We start from the raw sequence: 26,412 nt of genomic DNA, 5'->3' as shown, positions 1-26,412 counted from the left end.
CATGCTGTACTTTGGAAGTCGCCTCGGCAATGACTGGGACCCGCTTGTTACTGGGAAATACACTGTATACTTGACTTAGTGGATAATGAGTGAGTAAAACAGTGACTACTTGTAATACGGTAGCAGGGGGACGCATTCACGTGGTACGGTAGCTCCGATACAACCAAGTGGCTTCGTTGCCCGTACATACCAACGTTCAACTCTCCGTTCCCCAAAAGGAGGATAGTGGACTGCAAGAGCAAAATAACTTTAGCCTGTAAATCACTGGGTTCACATTTCAGATCAGCCTGGGGCCACGGCAACAACAGTACGATAGCAGATAACAAACAGTTTCAGTGTTGTCCTCGTGGTAATGCAATCGTTATCTCGAACATGTAGCCCTGGTGCCATTATATTATCAAAAAGTCTCCAGCCTTTTCGTAAGGATTCGAATCGATGTGTACCCGGCACATGACCTTAACCTAGATTGTTGTCTCAGGCTATTAAACGACTGAGGGACGTCATTCCAAGAAAAAAAAAAATAGCATTCAAAGGAAGATTTCTTTTTTTTCATCAACTGGGACAAAAGAAGCGAATGGCCTACTTCTGTGAAGACTCCAGGGTGAGGTCGACGACAGTGATGGCGGTCTCGGGCGACTTTTTGGTGCCCTCTGCCAGCAGGGTCACGATGTCCTGCACGTCAAGGTTATCTGTGCACACCAACACGGGAAACTGGGGGTTAAAATTCGAGAAAAATAAGAGATATCCTAAGATTAAAAGGGAAAAAAGCTATCGTAATTTCCTGTCTTAACTACAAGCTAAAATTTGTTACAATTCCTAAGAAATAAGACAGAGACCCCTAAGAATCGTTTCCCAGTTTTCTCTTCCCCTCCATTCCTACCTAGCCATCTCTCCCTTCTCTTCCCAGCATTCCTCCCTCCCTTCTCTTCCTCTCCAGCCTTATCCAACCCATTCTTCCTGCCTTCCCCTACAGCCGAAACAATAAGCTCTCAAAAACGGCCATCATCCACCCTCCCCCACCAAGCAAAGTAGTTATGTTTGTCGTCGTGAATATGCGTGTTTTTTCTTACCTACAGCTCCTTAAGCACCTTGAGTTTCTACTATAAATATGGCGTGAATCCGATGCAGTTCTTCTTATATCTGTGTCCTACAAAACTTTCTAGAACAAGCATCACGAAGAGACCTGTCTATTCTGTTGTCGTGGATGAAGGTGATGTCGCTGCTAGTTCTTATCTACAGTTACAAGAAGCTCTCAAGAACGACTCCCTTACCTGCTGCTCTCACTTTGACCCAATACACTGACAAGAACGACCACCCTCAAGCGGTTTACTTTACGTTGTCGTCGTGGGTGAGGGTGATATTGCTAACTGCCAGAAAAATCTCTCAAACACGACTCTCTTTGCTATCAGTCATATCCACAGTCACAGTAACGACCTCTTTTGCTACAGCTCTTACCTACAGTCCCATAAGCCCACCATCACGACCATCACGACCCACCTACGCTGTCGTCGTGGATGAGGGTGATGTCGTTCCAGGTGAGGGTGTCCCTGGTCCTTAAATCCCTAAAGAGCTGCACCATGTCCCTTGAGCCGTCCGTGAGTGGCGCTGTTATGGCAGTGGACGCGGGGATCCGTTTGCACCCGGCCTCTGTAGGGGGTAGGGGGGGTTGAGGAAAGAGAGAGAGAGAGGGGAGGAAGGGGTGATAGGTAAGCAGCGAGAGAATGGAAGGAAAATATAGAAGGGTGAGGGGAAAGAAGAGGGATTAGAGAAAGGAAAGAGAGAGGGTGGGGGGTGATAGGTTAATAGAGAGAATGGAAGGAAGATACAAAAGGAGGGTGAGAGGAGGGAAGAGGGATTAGAGAAAGAAAGGAGGAGGAGGAATACAAAGGAAAGCAAACAGCAACAGACCTTATGGTCCTTTCGAGGCTGCTTGTTACAAAGTAGACTATGACTACAAGATCTAATTCTACATGCTGAGGGAGAAGTATTGTAAAACAAAAAGGCTCCCCCCACCTCCAAACCCTCCAGGAGGAAAGTAAGAAAGACCACCATGCAGCATGGAAATTTCATAGGAAAGACTGAAAAGGAAAAGTTACATTCCATAATACTTTATCTATAAGCTACCTGTAAGAGAAAGTAATTAAGTAAAATGAGTAATCAGATAAATAAATATATAAGGCATGACATAAAGCACGAGTACGGTGAGTTAACGGGGCGTCTGAAGACATAGCTTGGAAACTGCACAGTGCACAGTGTGGATGTTCAGGGGTGGTGCGGCAGCCTTGCCTGGCGCTTTTAAGGTAGGCAGCAGTCAATCAAGCCCCAGCTCCGTTCACTCCACTGTGACAAGAAACTTTCCCATGCGGAACAAGTACACATGTTACCTCCTGAAGCAATGACCCCTGGTACATCAAGAAAATCCCGATGGTGATCACTTGACTAACAGGGACCCTCAGTGATCCACGGCCCCTCTCAAAAGTAAAAGTAGTGACCATTAACTCAGGGCTATCTGTGTAGATCCTAGTCTGTGCTTATACTACTGTATTTGTATTTAATACATTGATTAAATATATAATGCCCTGACGCAAAGCTATGTACGGGTACGCTAAGTTTACCGAATGTCATGTAGACAGGAGGGGACTGAACTAATGCGTAGCTGGTAAAAGTAAGTTATTCGGACAGAAACAGTCAGCTGAGGATTCACAAGCAAGTGCTTGTCTATTTTGTTTTTAAATGTCTTAACGGAGATACTGTTCACGGTATCTGGGGGTAACCTGTTCCAGATATTTACTACCCTGTTGAAGAAATATTTTGCTTTATGGGATTGGAACGCTTTCCCATAATTTTGCAGCCATTACTCCTTGTTTGACTCGACCGGAGGAGGAGGAGGAGAAAGGAGAGAGAGAGAGAAAGAGACAGACAGACAGACAGAGAGAAGGGGGGAGTGATAGACAAGTAGAGAGAATGGAAGGAAGATATATAAGGAGGGTGAGGGTAGGGAAGAAAGTTTAGAGAGAGGTAGGAGGAGAATGAAGAGGGTTCAAAGGAGAGGGAGAGGAAGAGTGTTTAGAGAAGGGAAGGAGAAGAAGGAAGAGGGTCCTGGGGAGAGGGAAGAAAAGGGGTTTAGGGAAAGGAAGGAGAAGGAAGAGGGTCCAGAGGAGAGGGGAGGGAAAAGGCTTTGGAGGAGGGAGGGAGCAGGAAGGAGGTTCAGAGGAGGGAAGGGAAAAAAGTTAGGGAAGGAGGAAGAAATCAGAATAAAAACGAAGGAAGTGAAGTTATAAGATAAAGAGTGAGAGAGGAGCTAGGAGGGTTGAAGTGGGAGAAAGGAGAGAATAGGAAAGGGAAAGAGAACAAGATCCATTGCTCATAGCAGTAGGTAGATAAAGATAATAACAACAACAGCAACAATTATCATCACTGTCATCATCAACTCGAAACACAATCCAAATTTCCCGCCGCTCCCTCCACCTTTTCACAAGCCTCACCGGTAATGGCCATGTGCAGGACGCCCATCTCCTTCAGCCAATGGGCGTACTCGTGGGTGGCGCCGCAGGAGGCCAGGGTCAGAACCGCCGACATGTCCTCCGTCACGGTCTCGTTGTTCACCGTCTCGAGGAACTGGGGAAGGGATTATAAAAGATCCTAACTTATTTACAGGAAAAACAAGTCTTCATAACAGTTAACTGTATTCGCAGAACGTATTGTGTGTGTGTGTGTGTGTGTGTGTGTGTGTGTGTGTGTGTGTGTGTGTGTGTGTGTGTGTGTGTGTTTTATTCCCTTTCATATTTATTCTTATTTCATTAAGGTGTTAAGAGTGTTATATGTTTGGCAGCTGTATGAGTGACCATGGTGCTGGGGAGGGACGCCTTCATGTGGTGGCACCGAAATAACCAAGCTATTCCGCTGCCAGATTATACAAGTGTCCCTCAGCTCCCTACCTGTCCCTCAAAAGAGGATAGAGAACTGCAGGATAACATCTGCCTGAAGTCCACCGGGTTCACATTCAGATGAATTCATTGCATCAACTACTACTACTACTACTACTACTACTACTATTACTACATGTGAAGCTAAAATTATAAATATGTATAAAAATGGAATCTTATACGAAAATAATGGTCGTATGCTCAAACAGAATTGGAGGGTGTGATTTGTACGTTACTTCACACAAATTGCTATGCTTAAACAAATTGCGGAATCCATATTAGGAGGATACCACATTTGTGCTGTCTTTAAATGCCAAAATTACTGAAGAAAATGTGCAGTGTATGAGGGGTCTTCACAGTTGCTCTCAGATATAAACAATGTAAAGATATATTACAAACCCACTCCTCTTGTACCGCCACGCTTACCGATTTCACTTATGCCACAATTATGACTATGAGTGCGGATAGGTTGTGGAATCCGCTTACGGACCACCCCGAAAGTGCAGATGTGGATGCTAAAATTTTTGTTTAAGCATGCGACCACTAAGCTTGTGATATAAGTACGACACCTGGACCGTGAGGGAGCCGCGTTTCATATTGGAGGAGCCCTCGGCCACGGCGGTGCTGATGGCGTCCTGGGTCTCGATGCGGCGTTCCCTCACCATCCCTGACTCGAGAAACACACCTGGGAGAGAGAGAGAGGAGAGGGACAACTATTAGATCAGTGGTTCCCAAACTTTTTCTGGTCGTTACCCACTTTTCATACATGATCCTTGTCCATGGCCCCCCTTCCCCAGCCATAACCCATGACTACAGTGACTGTCTGCACTACAGTCCTACACTCATCATGTCCATATAAAAATCACTTTAACAAATCCTGTAATTTTATTGATTCCATTTGTTATTTTCTCTTTTGTTAAGTATTAATAAAGAAATGTGTATTTTGTCTTAGCTGAATCTTATATAATTATTGAAATGGTACTAAAGGAATAATAAAATGCACATTAAAAAAAACCATACTTAGAGTAATTAAAAATTGCATTATTGCGAAAAGCTGATTCAGCAATTAAAAAAAAATCACTGGATTGAAAAAGTGTATTAATCCCACGCAATTTGATCTGATCTTTGAATCTTACAAATCTGATAACTTTATAATTCTGAAATGATATGCTATCATAGTGAGTCATAATTATCAGCCACAACCATGGCCTTCAATTGCAACACACCCACCTCCTCCCAGACCATTTGCTTCTGAACATTCATACCAGGTTCATTTTTCCTTCATTTGAATCCCCATTCCACTCAGTGTGAAGGGTGTTGTTGCAGATTATCAACAAGCTTCTTGATTCTTGGTTTTGTTTCACTTAAAGCACACCGTAAGTCATGCTTCACTTCAAGTCTGTTACGATGTTTCGTTTTAATGTGGAGTAGTTGAGAGAATGCAGCCTCACATGAATAAGTTAATGAAAATGGTAGGAGGTGGCGAAAATCAAGTCACATAAGTTTGGGTATGAAGCTGCCATTGATGACCAAAATACTGTGAGAGATACAGTTTCAAACTTCATCTTGGCTCCTGAATCCTCCTGAAGTGTCAACAGCTCAGTTTGGGCATCATCATTGTCATCAGGCATGCCTGTCACTGGAGCAGTGAAGGGGAACCTCACTAGCCGGGAAGTTAGGCTTTGGATATCTGGGAAGTATCTTTTAAATTCCTCTCCACTGACTACCTACTCGCTAAACTCCTTCGGTTCAGGCTATGGCCCCCTACATTCTGATATATGGCCCCCAGTTTGGGAACCACTGTATTAGATACTTAAAGATAATAGATACTTAACCTTTTCATTCCGGTGACATGTCTTTCCCTTTATTCTTGTTACCTCCAGACGATTTTGTTCATGGGGATACTTTTCGCACAAGAGGTTCTTATATGAAGTCTTTAATGAACCCCTTCACTACCCTGGGACGCCTACTAAGCTGGTCGAAATCGTCTGAAGGTAACAAAAATAGAGTAGAAAATATACTATCGAACTGAAAGGGTTAAGTATGGTAGAGAGAATGGAGAATAAGTGACTGACTAGGAGTGTGTGTGTGAGTGGGAGGTTAAAGGAGGGGAGAGGTGGGTGAGGATCACGTCAGGTGATGTGTATGTATGTATAGCCTATAGATGAGAGAGAGAGAGAGAGAGAATATGCTGTCGAGTAGGAGAAACTGCAGACACTTGCCTGGCAATAAAAATTACCGCTCTTCCATCATTAAAGAAAAAGAGAAATTTGAGGTTCAGCTTATGCGTGGGCTGTTTTGTTACTATACATCATTCACCTTAACTTGGCCCAGATTTTCATTCTTTTGCAGCTTATTTCACATTTCACATACTTTAGTGGCGTAATACAACGGTGCTACGGCTCTACGTCCTTTTCATGGCACTTTTTTTGTGACTAGTATTTAATGTTAATCAAGATGGAGGGATGGTAATTATAGGCCAAGTTAGAGTAGAAGGGTATAATTTCGATTGCATTAGCGCAGAGGTGTCAGACTGGTAGCCCGCGGGCCATAAGTCGCCCTCGAAGAGAAAAAGAGTGGCCCGTGATGACTTAAGAAAAAAGTAAGAAATAAAAAATGGAAAATGCCATAAACTTTGTCGTATGATCAAGTGAATAAATATTACAGCACTGTTAGGAAATATTTGTTGATAACTTGATTGATAAAAATATTATTTGAATAAGCTACTGATGAACAGATATGTTACGAAACTTTTATTACCAATAACTTGAAGCAGAAGCCAATGCCACTGCAAGGGTTAGAATGCATACCGAACTTCTACGAACGTTTGAATAGGCTGCGGCTTTGCCGTATTACATATTATACAAATTTCCAATTTTATATTGCAGATTTAAAAGATGCGTGCACTGTAAAGTAATAATGTACAGTACAGTGTGCAAACATAATTCACTAATCCGATGGAAATCTGGAAACAGTATTTCCTATTTTGAATTCAGACGAGTGCAAACTGCAAAACGTAAACACGCTGATCTAGGATTCCAGAGACACACGTACCACAATTTGGGGTGAGTTGATGCTTGCTTAACCGGTATTATCCTATAGTTCCTACGTGTATTTGAGGTAAATGGTTAGTCTAGCTTATGGTGAATGGGAATAAAAGTTGTTAGAGAGGGTAGTCACCAGATGAAATTGATGATAAGGGGTGTTGATAGTCTCACAAAATTACATCTAACAAATTAACTGCACTTTTCATTACAAAACCTAAGCTATCCCAACCTAACCTAGCCCTGCCTAACCTAAATAATACTTATCTAACCTAATGTTTTCAGAGTAGCCTACGTACATTTTGTTTTCATGAAATTTATTATTTTTCCATGTTCTTTTATGCTAGTCTTGCAGTGTTAGCATTAATTTCTATCTCATGTTACTTAACTACCCTAACTTAATCTACTGACCCAAACCTAACCAAATCTATACAGCCTAACGGTCCTCACCAAACCTAGCATGGACTGTACAGTGTAGCAACCTAATCTACCCAAATTTAACCATACCTAACTGAACCAAGTCTTACCTGACCATAGCCTATTATGCTTTAGCCTACGCTGCTATTCGATAAGGTTAGGTAGACTTGGCCCTCAAACGATCAACAGAACCGAAGTGTGGCCCTTGGGAAGGATTGAGTTTGACACCACTGCATTAGCGGGTTAATTTTACGATGTTAGTACTTGGATGGGTGACCGCCTGGGAACACCAGATGCTGTTGGCATCCCTACGTGTCAAGTGGGGTTGGTGGAGGATTAGTGCCCCTCCCTGTAAAACAATTAACTCTAAGCCCTTGGCCACCCCGTTTGGGATACATGGCGTCTGGCAATGAATGAATGAATGAATTTATTTATTTATTTTTATTTATTTATTTTTTTTAGTTGCGATAGGTCTGGTTATCAAATTCACGAGATATGATAGTTTTCATGTTTAATTTTTTACCCAGGACGTCACACACACACACACACACACACACACACACACACACACACACACACACACACATTATAAGAGCTACGAGTGGGTTTCGTGGTGAGTTAAGTAATTTGAATCGGAAATGGTGGTTATGTTTTGTCTTAGTGTTTGTACTCGGAGTAAATGACAGCATAGGAGCCAGAATGGTTACTAATAGTTACTCAGGGTAACTGTAACATGGTGATGATCATCATCATCGTCATCATTATCTTTATTATCATTAACATCATCAACACTGTCATCAGACTAATAATGATAATAATAATAATAATAATAAAATGAAATGCCGAGAACTCAGGCCCCGAGCTGTCAACACAAAGCGTTGCCCGGTATGCGTCGGCCAAGTCTTTAGCACAGACTCACCAGACAACCCCCATGACCTTGCTGACCTACCCAGTTCACCATCTCTTCATACTGTATCATTGACAAAAATTCAGTCGAAATCCCTCGAGGGGCTCAGGAGATATTACACCTACAAGGATAAACTAAGTCGACCCCATATGACCTTGACCTTTGACCCCTTGACCTAGCTGACCTAATCAGTTCATCATTTCCTCATACTGCATCACTGACTAAAGAGTGGTGGAAATCCGTCGATGGGTTTGTATCCACGCACGCACGCACGCACGGACAGACCACCCACTTGATGCCTCCTCCACCATAGGTAGGCAGAGTCATAATCATAATAATGACGACGATGATGATGATGATGATGATGTCGATAGTGATAATGATGATAAAACCTACCATTTATTCTATTTTTACGAGTTTACTGAAGGTCTGCCAGGAAAAATGAAGATAAGAGTTTGTTGGTTACGAGTTAGCAAGGGAGTTATGGTAGGTATATTACGAGTTATTGCCCCACATAACTTCAGAGGGAAGGAACTGGGGTGGGGAAGGGAAGGACAAGGGGAAGGGAGACGAGGGAGGAGAAGGAATGGGATATTGGGGAGGAGGAAAGAGAGGCAAAGAGGGGATGAAAGGGAAGTGCAGAGGCAGTGAAGGGAGGATGGGAAGAGGATAGGGGAGTGAGAAGTGCTGGAAGGAAAGGGAGGTGAAGAGGGGATGAGGGAAGAATGGGAAGCAAATGAGGAAGTGAGAAAGGAAGTGAAGATGGGTGAAGGGAAAAAGGAAGAAGGGTAGGGGAGAAGAGAAGTGACGAGATAATGAGGAAAGAGTAATCAAGGGGTGAGGGGAGAGGGGAAAGAAGTGGCTGGGTAGGGAAAAGGGTAAGAGGGGACGAGAAGATGGAAAGGGGAGGAGGGGTGAATGGAGGAACGGGGGGGGAGGGGAAGAGGAGAAAGGGAAGGGTGGGGGAGAACATAGGGGTACGGGAGAAAAGTGTGATAAAGGATAACAAAGTAGCATATAATACTGTATATGCGTACAGTAAGATTGGGTTAATATGCGACGTGTGTTCGCTTGTATTCTCTGATGTATTCTTATGTTCTTTATTGTGTGCTCTTGGGTCTGTGTTTGTCTTAGTTTTGTGTGTGTGTGTGTCTTAGTTTTGTGTGTGTGTGTGTGTGTGTTGTCTGTCATGTGCTCGTCCTGTCTTCTCTCTGTCACATGGTCTCTGTCGTGTTTTTTTCGTGTGCTCTCCGTTCTCTATCTTGCATTCAGTCGTGTGTTTTCGTGTGTTTTCTGTGCTCAATGTATGTTCTCCGTCGTGTGTTCCATCACCTATTCCATCATAAATTCCTTGCCATGGTGTCTGCCGTTTGTTTCGTCGGGTTCTTTGTGACTCCGTGTTTCATTAAAAAACCATGGGGCGACAAGGTTTACAGTTCGCATAAAGTGTGAGATTTGCATTGCTTTGGGTGGCATGGAAATGTAATTGATTACTCTCTTCACTGCGATGACTTTTTTTTTTTAATCACCACCACAACCCGTAAGTCACTGTCATGCCTCCTTAGCGCATAATATTCAGAAACAGGGGACCAAAGTATTCGAGATGTCCTGGTCATGAGAGGGTTAATGATGACAACAAACAAATCAGCCTACATCTTAGAGTCATTTGCATAGCGTCGTACAGTAAGTTCCTCATGGTAGTCACTTCCCTTGTCTTGTATTCCAGCTATCATGACACTCGATGAGCTCTAGTATGACATATAAATAAGTTTCTTTGGTTACTGTACTCTCTTCACCTAAACTTGACCCATATACGGGTGGCAGAATATACTATGGCTCAATATCCGAATACTTCTTCGTGACTAGCATCATATTCAAGGGTTAATCTATTGCTCTAGCTCGGCATACAAGGAGGAGAGATGGCAATTTTAGACCAAGTTTGAGTGAAAAGAGTATAGCCAAATGCCCTCTTTGGTCCGATTACACATTGCCATTAGGCCAAACGGAGGTTAGGGGTCTGTGTCATGCTAAAACGAATGCGATCATATTCTAGTGTTATTCTTTTGTTACATCTCAGCATTCAAGGTGGAAGCCAAATTAAAGTAAAAGGAGTATAGCACCATATTTTAATGTCAGTCTTGTGTTACAGCTCAGCACTCAAGGCGGAGAGACGGCAATTTTAGGCCAAGTTAAAGTAAAAAGAGTATAGCATCTTATTTCAATGTTAATATCTTGTTACAGCCAAGCATTCAGGATGGAGAGATGGCAATTTTAGGCCATGTTAAGGTGGAAGGAGTACAGAAATCCCGCTACGCTTTCGAGACTAGGACACAATGAGTGGCTTGGGCTTGCGTGTAAAATAGGGATTGACTTGGAGTGACTGTAAATTATGGTGAAGGCTGACACGGCAGGTGGGTGTGTGCGAGTGCGTGATTGTGCTGGGGGTGTTCATTCATTCATACCCTCGTGTGTGTGTGTGTGTGTGTGTGTGTGTGTGTGTGTGTGTGTGTGTGTGTGTGTGTGTGTGTGTGTGTGTGTGCGTGTGTACAATACATGTACGTGTGTATGTACAGTAATTATGTGCTAGTGGGGGTTGAACAAGTGAACTTCCTTTCTCATCGCCTTTATTATATTCGTCGTTGTCATCCTTATCGTCATGATCATCCGTTTCATCTTCCGCATCATCATCATCATCATCATCATCATCATCATCATCATCATCATCATCATCATCATCATCATCATCATCATCATCAATCCTACGACTACTTCCACAATAAGCAAAGAAACGCCCCTCATAATTTTCTGCATGATTATTACCATCACACCATCACCACCACCACCACCATCACAATCACCACCACCACCACCACCACCATCACAATCACCATCCCCACCACCACTTCACCATCACCACCACCGCTACCATCCCCACCATCACCACCACCATCACAATCACCATCACCACCACCACCACCATCCCCACCACCCTGTCACCATCACCACCACCGTCACAATCACCATCACCACCACCACCATCACTACCATGACCACTCATCTTGTTCTTCCCCATCCCAGCAGATGTTGCAGTCGATGATGGTAAATAAATTCCTACGGGAGAAGTATCAGCCACCTCTCTCTCTCTCTCTCTCTCTCTCTCTCTCACAATACTCTGTAGTTTATTAGCTGGGAAGACTGCATCACTGAGTTCCTGAAGTCCAAACTCACCATCCCTTTATTAATCGTTATGAGGTGGATGACAATTTATGTCCACGGCTGCACTCTAAAGCTAGGCTATGCATGTTGGAGATGAGTTCAAGATTAGACGAGGCTACTTTGTGGAGAACTTTTAAATTGAGAGAGAGAGACGAATGGAAAGTAAGTGTGTGTGTGTGTGTGTGTGTGTGTGTGTGTGTGTGTGTGTGTGTGTGAGAGAGAGAGAGAGAGAGAGTTGCTGCATGTATTTTTGAGAGCATAGCTACTGGAGAGCTTTTTATGCCTACACACACACAACTCAGCAGAGGAGAATTGCAAGCTTCACCAACATCAGTAATCGCTTTTATAAACATTCCCAAGCTTCATTTATGAGTAAACTTACTATTCTCTCTTCACTGTATCCAGGCGAAAAATAACAATCTCTCATTTTTATTTCCTCTGTAACAATAGCAGTTGAATATGATGCTAGTCACGAAGAACTATGGAAGGATGTATCGCCTCATTATACCTTCATTCTGTTACTGAGCTATGAAAAAAATGATGCCATAGGTCGAAAATCTCCACCTACACCCTCTTTACTCTAACTTGGCCTAAAATTCCCATCTCCCCATCTTGAATGTTGAGTTGTAACAATAGATTAACACTGAAATATAATGCTAGTCACGCGGAAGTGCTGTGACCAGAGTGTTGAACAGTACCGTAGCTTTGTCTTATTCTGACACTGATCGACGTGAAATAAGCGGCAAAGGAACGAAAATCAGGGCCAGGTTAAGGTGAAAGGAGTATAGTTAAAGTGAATGAACCGTATTTTCATTTCACCCATACAGCCAACCCAATACGTCACGCTCAAATTGGAGTGAATAATAAGCTGGAAATAATACGAGAAGCAAAAATATCATAAATAATTAGATAACTTAGGGACATTTATTTAGGGTAAAAAATTCTAAAATTTTAACTCTAACTTGGCCTAAGATTGCCACCTCTTCGTCTTCAGTGCTGAGTTATGGTAATAGATTAACACTAGGAAACGATGCTAGTAAAGAAGTGCTGAGGAAGGGATACAGAGCCATAGCATTATCTCTTCCTCCACTGAGCTATGTGAAATAAACTGCAATAGGACGAAAATCTGAGCCAGGTTAAAGTAAAAGGACTGCAGTTACACGGCCTATTGCGTGGGATTCTGTTACGTTCGATTCCCTGTCATAACTCAGATTTATTTTTGCAGGAAGAACTAGATATATGGGGGGAAGATTCTACACTCTGCTCTTATTGCACTTCCTGCAGAAAAAAAAATAGTTATAACCTAAGCAATTTTTCCTCTTGCAACTTTTTTTTTTTTGTAAGAGGAACAGGAGACATTGTAAATCCGGGCACTCTCCCTTTTTTGTCCTTCCTACGTAAAATAAATCAGGAGGGAAGGACTTATGGACGCTTTCTGTCACATACTCTCCATCTTATAGAAAAGTGCTGTCCTTTTTTGGCTGGTGAGTGCTATACCTTCAGTGCATTTCCGAGATTGATTTCCTAGATTGGATTTATTGATGTGAGGATTGTCAGTAATATCATCATCATTATCATCATCACTACCACCATCACCATCATCGTCATCATCATCACCACCATCATCATCGTTATCATCATCACCACTGCCACTACCACCACCACCAACATCATCAAAATCCTTATCAGAATCAGAATCCAAATGAAGACAGAAATAATGCAGAATAACTGGAAAAAATCAGACATAAAAATCCAGCCAGGTGCAAACATCGCCACGGCTGTATCAACGACCACATTTATTTTACAATGGCCAGCAAACGTGTTCATTTATTCATTAGGTAAATTCCTTTGAGTTGGCAGAAAATAAGCACGCAGTCAGCAAACAAACAGTGTCCAGTCTTTGAGTTCATGCACACTTGAAGAAATACCAGCAAAAAAATAAATAAATCAACACACACACACACACACACACACACAATTTATATATCTTTATCTTTATATTATCTAGTTCTCTCTCTCTCTCTCTCTCTCTCTCTCTCTCTCTCTCTCTCTCTCTCCCCTGCGCACTGATAAGGTGAAAATTACTCCACCCCACAGTATTATCCACACCTCCCGTACCCATACCCACCTAACCTTCCCACCTATCCCATCTACCCACTAACCCCCCACCCCTCCCCCTCACCTAATTAACCCACCTGTAGTCACCTTCCCATCTAACCCACCTGGCCAACACATTCTACCTATCCTACCTATTATACAGCTGGCCAAAACACACACCTACCCACTTCCTCGATATATAAAAGTCACTTAGCCCACCTATACCCAAACCACCCAATATATATGCATCTACCCACCTAACCCATTTATCTACCTTATTAAATCCATCTACAGTGCCTTCATCTGCCCACCTAACCCACCTAATCAACCCATTCACTTAGCCCACCTAGTAGTCCACCTTGCCCGTGATTGCTTGCCTGAAAGAAAGTGGGCGGGAGGAGGCTGTGGGTGTTGTATTCAAAGTGGCTCTGGAGATTTCATAAAACCTCTTTCTTAGCGATTTATTCTGCATATTACACCTCAGCAACCTCCTTTGTGCTCGTGATACAAACTATGTCGATATTAAAACTCCTATAAATATCTTGCAAGAGAATATTGATGTGTAGCATGCAAAAAAAAATCGCTTATGAGGAAGTCTTGCGAAGCCTCCCACGTCACCCAGAATGAGACTCAAGAGCATGTCTCACAGCAAGGCAAAGAGAACAGGTAAATAGCGCTCATCTTTGTTGTAGGGGCGGCTCAGTCTGCCGGTGTGGGCATGGGTGTGACCGTGGGAGCAAGAAATGAAAAAGAAAACTATGCAGGAAAGATACTGATAACGCTGACTTCGCTGCGATAGATAGCGGGACAGTGAGCGATGACTTCTGAAACCTAGCGATGCAGTCTTCAGAATCCAGCAAACGTTTCCGGGATATTGATTTGGAGTTTCATAAGTATTCGACTAAAGAGTAGAGCGATATAACTGTCCCCGTCTGTCTTCTTAACTACTAATTCCCCTCCAAACGAGCCCAATTAAACCACTTAACTACCTTTCCGTAATCAGCGTCTCTGCGTAAATATCTCGGGCTTCTGTGATTCACTCTCAGCTGAATAAAATCGTCTGACGTTGGATGGAATAAAGTACTAGAGTTGTCCCGACCCGGAGAGAGAGAGAGAGAGAGAGAGAGAGTGAGAGAGAGAGAGAGAGAGAGTACATGTATAAAGTAAAGCCTTGTCGGTGTAAGAAAGGCTTTTTAATTGTCGAACGCGATATAATAATGAATAACAGTAAATGACTTCACTGACTTTAACCGAGACCAACAGACAGGCTGGCAGGTAGGCAGGCAAACAGACAGACACATAGGCAGACTAATAGACACACACACACAAACAGACAGACTGATGTATAGACAGGCAGGTATGCAGATAGATACACAGAGAGACAGGCAAGCGGGTAGACAGACACACCGTACATACATGCATGCATACACATACATACACAAACAGATAAACACACAGATTGACAGACAAGCAAAGAGACAGACAAAGAAGGCAAAAAGAGGTACCGAAAAAAAAAAATAATAATAATAAAGAAACTCACCTATCACCGAATTTTCGTTCTCCAGCTGTGCGGACGCTGATGCCACTAGGAGAGTGAGCCCCCACACACATCTCCACGCCCACACGCCACCCCAGCCCAGCCCCTGCCTCGCCATGGGTCTGGTGGGTCTTAGGGGTTACAGGGAGGGTGATGGTAGTGGTTGCTGGAAGGGGGAACCACGCTAGGTGAAGGGGCGACGGCGCTAAGAGAAAGGACGGCGCTGGGAGAGTGTGTGACGACCGGCGATAAAACGACCAAGGGTTCAGTTGCTGCCCCCTCTCTCACCATCACCCGCTGGCACGACCTGGCTGTAAGGAAGAAGGAGAACACGACGAGGTTAGTTTTTCATCATTATCATTATGAGATGGGATGAGCGGGCTCTAACACTGTCGTGGTGGAGCTGCTGCAGCCCACTCATCCAATCTCATCCAAGATTTTCTGGCCAAACACAACAGGTTCCCTACCTTCCTGACATGGCTTCCTGTGACTTTTGGCTATTTCCTAAACTGAAGATGCCGCTGAAGGGTTTCAGATTTTAGGACATAAATGAGATAAAGACAAATGCGACGAAGATATTGTTGGCGATCCCAAAAACTGACTTTACAAAATGTTTCCAGCAATGGAAGGATCGCTAGTTAAGTGTGTTGAGTCCCAGGGAGCATGCCTTGAAGGATATTAAGTCTGAACTCAGTACGTAAGCTCTTTTTTCACCAGCTAAAGATCGGATACTTTTCGATCAGACCTCCTACATCATAATTATTGTGTATCCATCTCGCTGCTGTGGTCTGTTTGTCACCCATCTCACTTTGTTTCCGTGGTGATGGATGATTTTACTCCGTCGCTGCGATTTTGTTGTCATCCTACCCGCTTTGTTGGCCGGACTGATGAATAAACTTACGAACCGTCAATACTGAGTCATATTTCAAGTGTGTCCTTATTCACAGCTGCCTCTTTTCGTGAATAATCATACTCATCGCCACGGTTTGTTCGTTATTCATATTACTCACGGCCTTCCCTTTTCGTGAGTAATGTTATGGTCGGTATTAGTTTGTTTTTTATCTTAGTTTCCTCTTTTCGTGAATAATCTTACCCATCGTCGGTGTTAGTTCGTTATTCATCTTACTCACGGCCTTTTTAAATAAATGAGGTGATCGCATTTACCATCCAATCATAAATCCAATATGTCCGTATTCCCAAACCCTTCTTCTCTTGTTAATGCTCCTCCATACTCATAATCATGTCTTTGTTTATTGTCATTCGTTCTCCTCAAAATTTATCGTCATTCGTACTCCGGCGCTGTTTATTTTGTTCAGTCACCGTGGCTAATAGTTACCCAGATCCATACCCTTTCCACAAATTAACCATCTCATCATCACTGCCATCTCTCATTGTTTATATCTATGTGTATCTCCAGTCTCCTCACTAAATTTATAAACAGGTCAAGTCCTTTTTAAATAGGTTCGTATTTTCTGTTCCTCGTGTGATTTTCTTTTTTTCTCCCTTTTTTCATTTTTTTTTCTTTAATTAGGAGAGACGTCCCATGCACTGAAGAAGTATAGTCTGTCAAACTCCTTCACTCTGAAAATTTTATCCCAGGCTGCATAAAAATCGTTAGGAGTTAGTAAGAAAACAAATAAATATGACTCTGTAGGTGGTAAAGAAGACACCGAAACGTCTCTTCCTTAACGACCTATATATTTGCCTATTGCACCTCAGCGCCCTCTTGTATGTAAGTTGTATCGTTTTTAATACCGACGTTGTTTTTATCAGTGGGATGTAAGATGGTCGTATTTTCTTGGGGTTATGGGGCTTTCTTGTGCACCTTTGTCAGTTATTAATCTTGCTTTTACACCTTTATAACCTCTTATGATAATTTTGACAATACTTCCTCATGAATTTGAGTGTAAAGTGGAGGGACTGTAAGAAAATGTTCTGGAAAGAGGTGAAAAGAGTAAGACAGGGTGGAAGTGAAGTTAGCAGGGGAGTGAAAGATAAAAATGGTAGATTACTAGTGGAGAAGGGAGAAAAAGTGAGCAGATGGCGAGAACACTTTAAAGAATTGTTGAACGTAGAGGATGGAAGTAATGCGAGTATAAGTGGTTGGGGAATGGCTGGGAGAAGGAGGGAGGTGAGAAGACAGGAAGAAATCAGTAGGATAGAAGTTGTGGAAGCAATGAAGAAAGTTAAATCGGGGAAAGCCCCAGGAATTGATGGAGTGTGTGGTGAAATGCTGAAGCATGGGGAAGAGATAGTAGTAGAATGGATGTGGAAGATGTGCAGATTGGCCTGGGAGGAAGGTAGAGTCCCGGAGGATTGGAAGTCAGGTATAATTATTCCCTTGTACAAAGGAAAAGGGGAAAAAGAAGTGTGTGGTAATCATAGGGGCATTTGTCTTCTTAGTATAATAGGAAAAGTGTATGGTAGGATACTTATTGACAGAGTTAGAGAAAGAACAGAGGAATTAGTTGGAGAAGAACAGGGAGGCTTTAGGAAGGGAAGAGGTTGTGAAGATCAGATATTCATTCTTAGATCTTTAGTGGAAAAGTTTCTAGAGAAGGGAAAGAAGTTGTATGCGGCTTTCATGGATTTGGAGAAAGCATATGACAGGGTGGATAGACAAGGATTGTGGAAAGTGTTAAGAATATATGGAGTAGATGGGAAGTTGTTGAATGCTGTGAAGAGTATGTACGATGGTGCGAAGGCTGCAGTGCGTGTGGATGGTGAACTAAGTGAATTTTTCTCTTTGAAAGTTGGGTTGAAACAGGGATGTGTCATGTCTCCTTGGTTGTTCAATCTGTACATGGATGGGGTAATAAAAGAGGTACAAGGTAGGGTAGTGGATGTTGGAGTGGCCCTGGTGAGAGAGGATAGTGTTTGGAAACTCCCTGTACTGTTGTTTGCAGATGATACTGTGTTGTTGAGTGAAGACGAAGGGGAACTGCAAGGCTTGGTGGATGAGTTTGGAAGAGTGTGTAAGAAACGGAATCTAAAGGTGAATGTAGGGAAGAGTAAAGTGATGGTCTTTGAGAGAGGTGAAGTCAGTGAATGTACAGCGTGGTTGAATGGTGAGGAATTGGAAAATGTGAGTACGTTTAAGTACTTGGGTAGTGTGATGAGTAAGGATGGAGGTTTGGAGGGTGAAGTGCTTGAAAGGGTACAGCAGGGAAGAAAGGTTGCTGGTTCTTTGAAAGCAGTGATAAGAAACAGGGAAGTGAGCATGGAAGTGAAAAGGTTACTACATGACAGTATTGTGATACCAACTCTAACGTACGGAAGTGAAGCTTGGACGTTGTTTGAAGGACACAAGTCAAGAGTGAGAGCATTGGAAATGAGTTATTTAAGAGGAGCCTGTGGAGTCACATGGAGAGACTGGCTGACGAATGAGGATATAAAAGAGCGTTGTGGTGTTGATGTGGATGTGATAGGAAACGTTATGAGGAACACACTGAGGTGGTTTGGCCATGTGGAGAGGATGGAGGGTGAAAGACTGACGAAGAGAATGTATGTGAGTGAGGTGGAGGGGGGAAGAGGGAGGGGGAGGCCGAGGATGCGATGGAGGGATGGGGTGGAGAGGTATATGAGAGAGGGGTGTGTGAGTTGGGAGCAGGGCAGTGAAATGGCGGGGGACTGGGCGACTTGGAGGCGATTTGTTTGTGGCCACCCCAAACGGGATTGAGGCGTCTGGCAATAGATAGATAGATAGATGTCATTATAATTTTGACATATTATGAATCAATACATCTTGCTTTTGCAGTTTAATAGGCTTGATAATTTTGACACAGTTTAAATCATTACACCTTGATATCCTCTCATGATAATTTTTAGTCTGAATAATTATGCTTTCTTATTACACCTTAATATCCTCCTATTATCATTTTTTTTTAAGTTTGAATAAATATAACTTACTTCTTATACCAGAATATTCTCCCATGCTAATTCTGACACAGCTTTAGAACATTCCATACGCAGGAACATACTAGTCACGAAGAAGTGCACGAAGCCTCCCAAAGAAACGAAACTAGGTCCCCAGAATGTGTCAGGATGCGTGTTGTCGCCTTGGCAGTAATTATTAAAGAACAACTCAGGACATGGAGTATTCATGGAGGGGGAGGGGGGAGAGTGCAAGGATTCGATGGGGCAGTGTTAGGTGGGGGGAAGGGAATCTACGACAACGGAATTATAAGTGAAATTAGGGGAAACAGGAGGACCTTTCGCCATCGTTATTATTATCGTCACCATCATTATCATTAGTATCATTATTATTAGTATCATCATTATTATCACAATCATCATCACTTTTATTATCATCATCATTTTTGACCCATCGTGAACATAAGGGGACAAGGCTAGGCTACTCAGTCCAGACATTTAAGTCATGAATGACCTGCCTCGCTCTTCCCTGGGTGGCATTATGAGAGCAGTAAACCCCAAATACCTCTCAGATGGAAACCCTTATGAGTACCCTTCCTTTTAGGGCATCTTAACCCACATGACCACCAGGCGTCACACCCACGGGAAGCCTTCAAGATATACCTGTACTTCCACTTCTCAAGCCCCTTCAGTACGTCATTATTATTTTGTTGATGCTGCTACCAGACGATTATATTCAGCTTCGGAGAATCTTGAAACTAGAGGGGTTAGATATAGCCTTCATTAACTCCTTCACAACTAGAGATATATCCAGTGGTATAAGGCATTTGTTCTATATATTAAAAAAAAAAAAAAAGTCCCAAGCCCATTTCAGTTGAGTTGATGGCCAAGTGTAGTCAGGCTGGAATGCTAGTTTGACAGTACTCATTTTACGGTAACTTGGCCTAGAATTGGCATCCCCCATCCTGAATGCTAAGTTATAACAATTCAGTAACACTAGAAACTGATGCTAGTCACGAAGATGTGGCAAGAAAAGAAGTAGAGCCTTAGCATTGACTTTTCCGTGCCCCTGAGCTACGAGAAAACAAGGTAAACTGTCGGAAATCAGGGCCAAGTTAAGGTGAAAGAGGTATAGAAACCATGGACTCTCATTCTATAACTAAAACTAGCCTAATCGAATTTCACCATTACAAAGCATTCAAGTTGTGGGAGCGGCCTAGTTCCGTTAGATGAAAACAAATCGACTATAGTTACAATAAGCGAAAAGCATAATCTTGAATAATAACATAGCTCCATTTTTTAGTCAAACAATAATGAAAATCTCACAGTATTTTGAAACGCTCGTTGGGCTGCGAAGATCGCATCAGTGAATTTCGAAACTCATCGCTCGTTATGATGTGTTATTCGTCTTTTACCTAAACTTGGCCCAGATTTTCATCCTTTTGCAGTTTATTTCACGTACAGTACCTCAGTGGCAGAAAAAGACAATGCCATGCCTCTACATCCTCTCCATAGCACTCCATCGAGACTAGGACCATATTCTAGTATTAATCTATCACCATAACCGAACGTTCAAAGTGGAGAAATGGCAATTTTAGGCCAAGTTAAAGAGACAAGAGTACAGTATTTATGTTCGCAACTGTACGTCAGCGAGGGGAAGCGGTTAACCTAAAACAAACAAACACATACACTAAAGGAGAGAGAGAGAGAGAGACGGGGGAGGCTTCTTCGTTACGGGGCAATTTGTCACTCTAGTAGGCCAAATATTGTCCGTCGTGAGAATAAAGACGTCGATATACGATGTGTTGTGTATGAGAGCCAATCAGCACTGACGAAGACCTTTAAGGGACAAGACGGTTCCTTATGAGCGGCGGGGATGAGTATGGCTAGTCTAGGAGGAATACATACTTCTCTCTCTCTCTCTCTCTCTCTCTCTCTCTCTCTCTCTCTTTGAGTTCATCCATGTGTGTGTGTTTTTTTTACGATATACCTCCAGTGGCAGATCCAGAACATTTATTTTATTTTATTTTATTTATTTTTTATTTTATTCTTATTTATTTTTGCTGGAGAAGGGAAGGGGGACTGTCCAACTGAGATCCTGTGACTATGTGGAGGAGGGTGTGAGTGGAGATGACTTCTGGCCAGAGATTTTTAACAATACCTTAGTCAGACGTAAATCCTGGGAGTACCGTGTTAAATATGTCCATAATCACTTGGCTGATGATATACATATTTATCATTTTCTAGTCTTGAACGAGAGCCGATGAAGGGGACGCTCCAGCCCACTTAACTCCCCCCTCCTCCCCTTTGGATCCGCCGAAGTATGTCCACGCATTTTTTTTTTTTTTCTAGGGAAGTGCCATGAAATCTCAGACGCCAACAAGAATGCGGCCGATAATAGGAACTTACTTTCTTGAGGGTAACACTATGAATACTAGATGGCCGTACCCCCTCAACCGCACTCATCACGCAATAATCCCTTCTTGTATGGCCAGGCTGCACGGAACGGTAATCAGGAAGCGTTAGGGTCTGGCCTATTATTGTCTGTCAGTCGTAATTTGTGCCTATTTGTCCCTTGAGTTATAGGCCCACTTTACCTGGTATGTCGCTCATGAGGCCCGTATTCTCGTCACCTAACCCATCTCACGGTCGGAACAACTCTGGTATTTTGTTCCAGCTAAAGTCAAGCGATTTTATTCAGCTGAGAGTAAGAGAGGTAGGGTGAGAATTCATATTGTCACCACTAACCCTCTTGCGGTCGAGACAACTCTGGTATTCTGTTCCAGCTAATGCCAGACGCTTCCATTAAGTTAGGAGTAAGTCTTGGGAGCCTGAGAGTAGACTTATTTTGATTTAGTACCTTATAATAAACGTACCCTATGCAGAGGTATATTATGGACGCGGAATCAAGGCGCCTCCTACACCGAGAATGCGACTCACCGTCATTTATTTTCGGCGTTTTTCCTGCAAGAAAATAACCTACTATTTTTCCCCATCGTACTCTACACCTGTATGCCCATCAAGACATAAATCTACCTTCGTTGGTGTACGGAAATTTAACCCTTAACTCCTTCACTATACCCGTTTTCCTCCAGCTTGGCCTAAAACTGACATCTCTCCACATTGAATACTGAGTTGTAAAAAGAATTTAAGAGAGAAGATGATGCAAGTCATGAAGAAGTGCTGTGGAAGGATGTAGACCCACAGTACTGTATTTTTTTTTTCCTGCCTCAGCTACGTGAAATAAGCTGCAAAGGGACAAAAGTGTTGGCCAAGTAAATATAAAACAACTATAGCAGAATTTTGGGATGGGCTTGTGGCGGACGTAAGCTTCGAGAATAGTTACACTTTTTTCTTTTTTCGTTTTCCCTCCAGAGTGTCCATTGCTCACTAACTATACTATTTGTACTCTAGCTTAGCCTAAAATTATACTCTCTCCCTCTTGAATGCTGAGTTGTAACGAGAGATCAACAGTAAGATTTGATGCTAGGGACGAAAAAAATGCTTTGAAGATTACATAGAGCTGTAGTATTCTTTTTCTCCCACTGAACTACGAGAAATAAGCCGCTAAAGGACGAAAATTTAGGCTAAGTTTGAGCAACAAGGGTTTAGTACAATACACTGTGAAATTAACTTAGTACATATCGTTAAGTGTAAAAAGAAAAAGTCAGTCCTAAAGATGATCTAAATATATAACTGTGTATACAAGAGAAAGCTAAGTGGATGATAACGCAATGAATATAAAGTAATGAGAAAATTTACGCCCTCGGCTCAGTGGTAATTTTCGCCACTAGGAGCGAATGAAAGGATTAAGAAGCTTTTTGATTACTTCCCCTGCTTTCCGATGTAATGTGCAAAATAAATCGCTAAGGAAGGGGTATCCGAAAGCCTCCAGCCTCTGCCATATACTGTAGTCTACTGTGGATTAAAATTACAACTCATCCACGACTCGCATCCTCACACAGCTGCCCATACTCCACCAGTCCACCTATAACTCCACCCACACCCTTCCACACCTGCCCATACTCCACCACTCCACCTGTAACTCCACCCACACCCTTTCACACCTGCCCATACTCCACCACTCCACCTGTACCTCTATCCACACCCTTCCTCACCTGCCCATACTCCACCACTCCACCTGTACCTCCACCCAAACCCTTCCACACCAGCCCATACTCCACCACTCCACCTGTAACTCCACCCACATCTTTCCACACCTGCCCATACTCCACCACTTCAGTTCCACCACCTGTAACTTTAGCCCATTCAAAATTAGAGTGGTTTTGGATATTTCATAACACCTCTTCCCTAGCGATTTAATTTGCACATTACACTTCAATATCCTCCTGTGTGTTACTGAGGCAAGTTACACTAAACCGATAAAAATAACGCAAGGGAATATCAAGCTGTAATACGCAAAATAAGTCGCTGAGGAAGAGGCGCTGCGAATCCTCCTGTGTCACTTAGAATACAACCCATACTTTGGAAAAACTAACCCTTCCGTCTTTCGTGTCAGCGCCATCTTGAGGGTAACAGATGAGGCTAGTTTTACCTGTGCCCTGTTATCGCCATCCTCCCTTACAAACCAGGCCAAATCTACTATGGTCTGTTTGCTTTCACCTGTGCCACTCCCCAAACACTACGTCGTGCCACGTCGTGGTGACGGGAATTTGATGAGTCTTAGTTATGAGGCAGGGATGAGTCGTCGTGGTTGCTGTTCTCTTTTCACCTGAACTTGACTCAGATTTTCGTCATTTTGCTGATTATTTCACGTAGCTTAGTGGCATAAAAAGACACTGCTACGGGTTTACATCCTCTCCATAGCACTTCTTTGTGACTAGCATTATATTCTAGTAATAACCTATTACTGCAACTCAGCATTCGAGATGGAGAAATAACAGTTTTTGGCCAAGTTAGAGTAAAAAGAATATATATTTATCTTGCTTTAAGCTGCCCCAGATTTCCTTCCTTTTTTAAACTTCTTTCACGTAGCTCAGTGGAAAAAGAAGACAGTGTTGCGGCTCTACACTTCCTCTCTACAGCACTTCCTCTTGACTATCACCATATGTTAGCGTAAATGTATTGCTACAACCCAACATTTAAGATGGAGAGATGGCAGTTCTAGGTCATGTTAGAGTCAAATCAATATAATCAAAACGACCCTTCAGTCTCACTACACCTGGCCATAAATTGAACTGAAAGGTGTTGCGGATATTTGTCTGGTTAGAAGAGACGCGCTGTAGTGTGTTATTCTTATCGGTCCAGCATTCCTAGAGATAATCCAAGCTTCGGTATCATTTTCGTGCCTGCTTTGCTACCTACCACAGATAACAGTGCGAATCCTTAAGTTTTCTTCCCAGTGGTTTTACATTATCACTTGTTGTCTGACTCTTCATTATCTTGGTTTACTACCATCTCACCAGGAACAGATTAAATTACACGTTGTCCTTACGACCGAGTGTTTTTTTTTTTTTATCTTCATCCTCCCATAGAGATAAAAGGAGCAATTCTTCTACCCATACCAGTCCTTTCTCTTATTATCTCTCTTGTCACTACCATTATGCTGTACTAAGGAGAGATAAAATACGCTAAGCTTATCTTTACCAGTTTATATTGTTGTCTCTCATCCCATTAGATATACCAGAGGCTGTTCCTAATCCTGTGTCAGATCTCTCTCTCTCTCTCTCTCTCTCTCTCTCTCTCTCTCTCTCTCTCTCTCTCTCTCTCTCTCTCTCTCTCTCTCTCTCTCTCTCTCTCTCAACTTGCATCCGTTACATACAAGAAGATATAAAGGTGAAATAGGCAAAATAAACCACTAAAGAGGAGGAGCCTGACATCTTAACCAGGAAGACCACGGCCGCCTATGACAGGTCAATCCCATAACACATCCAGTCATTCTTAACCCCCAGCTTGCTAAGATTTCCTTCGACTGGAGAAAATCGTCTGGAGTTACCTTAAATATAATTCCGAAGCTCATCAATAACAGAAAAAGTTAGGCGTGATCATTTTTTTATGAAGAAGATGACTATACTCATTTTAAACAAACTTGGCCTAAAATTGACATCTCCCCATCATAAATGCTGGGTTTAAGAAATGGATTAACACTAGAAATTTACGCTAGTCACGAAGAAGCGCAATGGAAAGGACGCAGGGCCATCGTGTTATCTTATCCTTCCAAGATGTGAAATAAGCTACCAAGGGTGCAAATGTAGGCCAGGTTAGAGTAAAAACAGTATACCAGAATTTCTCAGTAAAAAAAATAATCATAATAAATCAGGTGTTTGCCCGTATATAATATCCAGATTCATTAACTTCAGCGACAATCAACCTTCCCTTCACCGCTTACCACACACAGACAAATGTGCGCAAATTTCGCCGCCAAATCTCTGCCAGCATTTTGCCCCGTCCTCCATATTTCTCAGTCCTCCTCAGGCGAAAGAGAGTTAACTTTTCTTCTCAAACTCTTTTCTTGTGTGCTTCATATAACTGCTTCATAAGATAATGATAATAATAATAATAATAATAATAATAATAATAATAAAAATAATAATAATAAAAATAATAATAATAACAAAGCTAAATAAACATGCCTGGATTTGGCAAGACTAAGACAAAATACGTCATCCGATGAAGTCCCATTTTAAATGCTTATGGATATTTCGTAACACCTCTTGTTTTGCGATTAATTCTGCATTACTACACTTCTGCATCCTCTTGTACTCTTTTTCTGCAAAATATGTCTTTTCAAAAAAAAATATAAATAATACACGAGAGAATAAGTCGTTAAGTAAGAGGTGCTACGAAGCCTCCCAAAAGGTGTTAAAAGCAGTCAGGAAATATCCCATCAGATTTGTACCTGGTGGTGATGGAGGCGCCATGATAGCAGCGAAGATAGCGTCACATGAGCGAGGGCCGAGCGTCACATGTCCTTTCACACACCTAGGCACTCACACACTCACTCTGGCACTCTCCGCCACACTCTCACAGGTAGGGGTACCGTAGTGCGCGCCGCCGCTAACAGATGGCACCGCTACTCTGCCTCATTGTTTAGGCTCATCTTGTCATAAATTAAACATCTTCACGATAAACGGACAGTACAGCTAAAGTGTCATGTTTCTTATGTCATTTCCACACAAAAAAGGACTCATCATGTCATAATTAAACGAACAGCACAACAACGTCAAACTTCTGATATTATTACTCCACTGCAATGCTTAGGGTCCTCATGACAAATTAAACATCTCACGACAAACGGACAATCCAGCAATAGTGTCAAGCTTATACTGACATTACTCCATCGTAAAACTTAGATTCATCATTTCAATAACAAAAAAATAAATAAATAAAAAAGGACATTGCAATAGATTATGGCATATACTTTAGCTGGCACTC

At 42.4% G+C, this 26,412-nt stretch overlaps 1 protein-coding gene across 1 annotated transcript in view; it reads right to left on the bottom strand.

Annotated features, from left to right (window-relative positions):
- The window catches only part of LOC145411314 (ionotropic receptor 93a-like), an 83,105-nt gene that overhangs the window by 44,064 nt on the left and 12,629 nt on the right, over window positions 1–26,412 (bottom strand). Inside the window, exons 2-6 of the mRNA XM_080281338.1 lie at window positions 15,148–15,455; window positions 4,496–4,611; window positions 3,486–3,618; window positions 1,498–1,647; window positions 584–689 (exon numbers count right to left, since the gene is read on the bottom strand). Of these exons, the coding sequence (XP_080137464.1) occupies window positions 584–689; window positions 1,498–1,647; window positions 3,486–3,618; window positions 4,496–4,611; window positions 15,148–15,262 (620 nt within the window). The 5' untranslated portion in view covers window positions 15,263–15,455. The remainder of the gene's footprint in view (window positions 1–583; window positions 690–1,497; window positions 1,648–3,485; window positions 3,619–4,495; window positions 4,612–15,147; window positions 15,456–26,412) is intronic.

This window comes from Coenobita brevimanus, chromosome 89 (genome assembly GCF_032717465.1).
Source record: "Coenobita brevimanus isolate Jiangsu-jjx chromosome 89, ASM3271746v2, whole genome shotgun sequence".
Classification (NCBI taxonomy): domain Eukaryota; kingdom Metazoa; phylum Arthropoda; class Malacostraca; order Decapoda; family Coenobitidae; genus Coenobita; species Coenobita brevimanus.
This window is presented reverse-complemented; position numbering and strand designations above follow the sequence as displayed.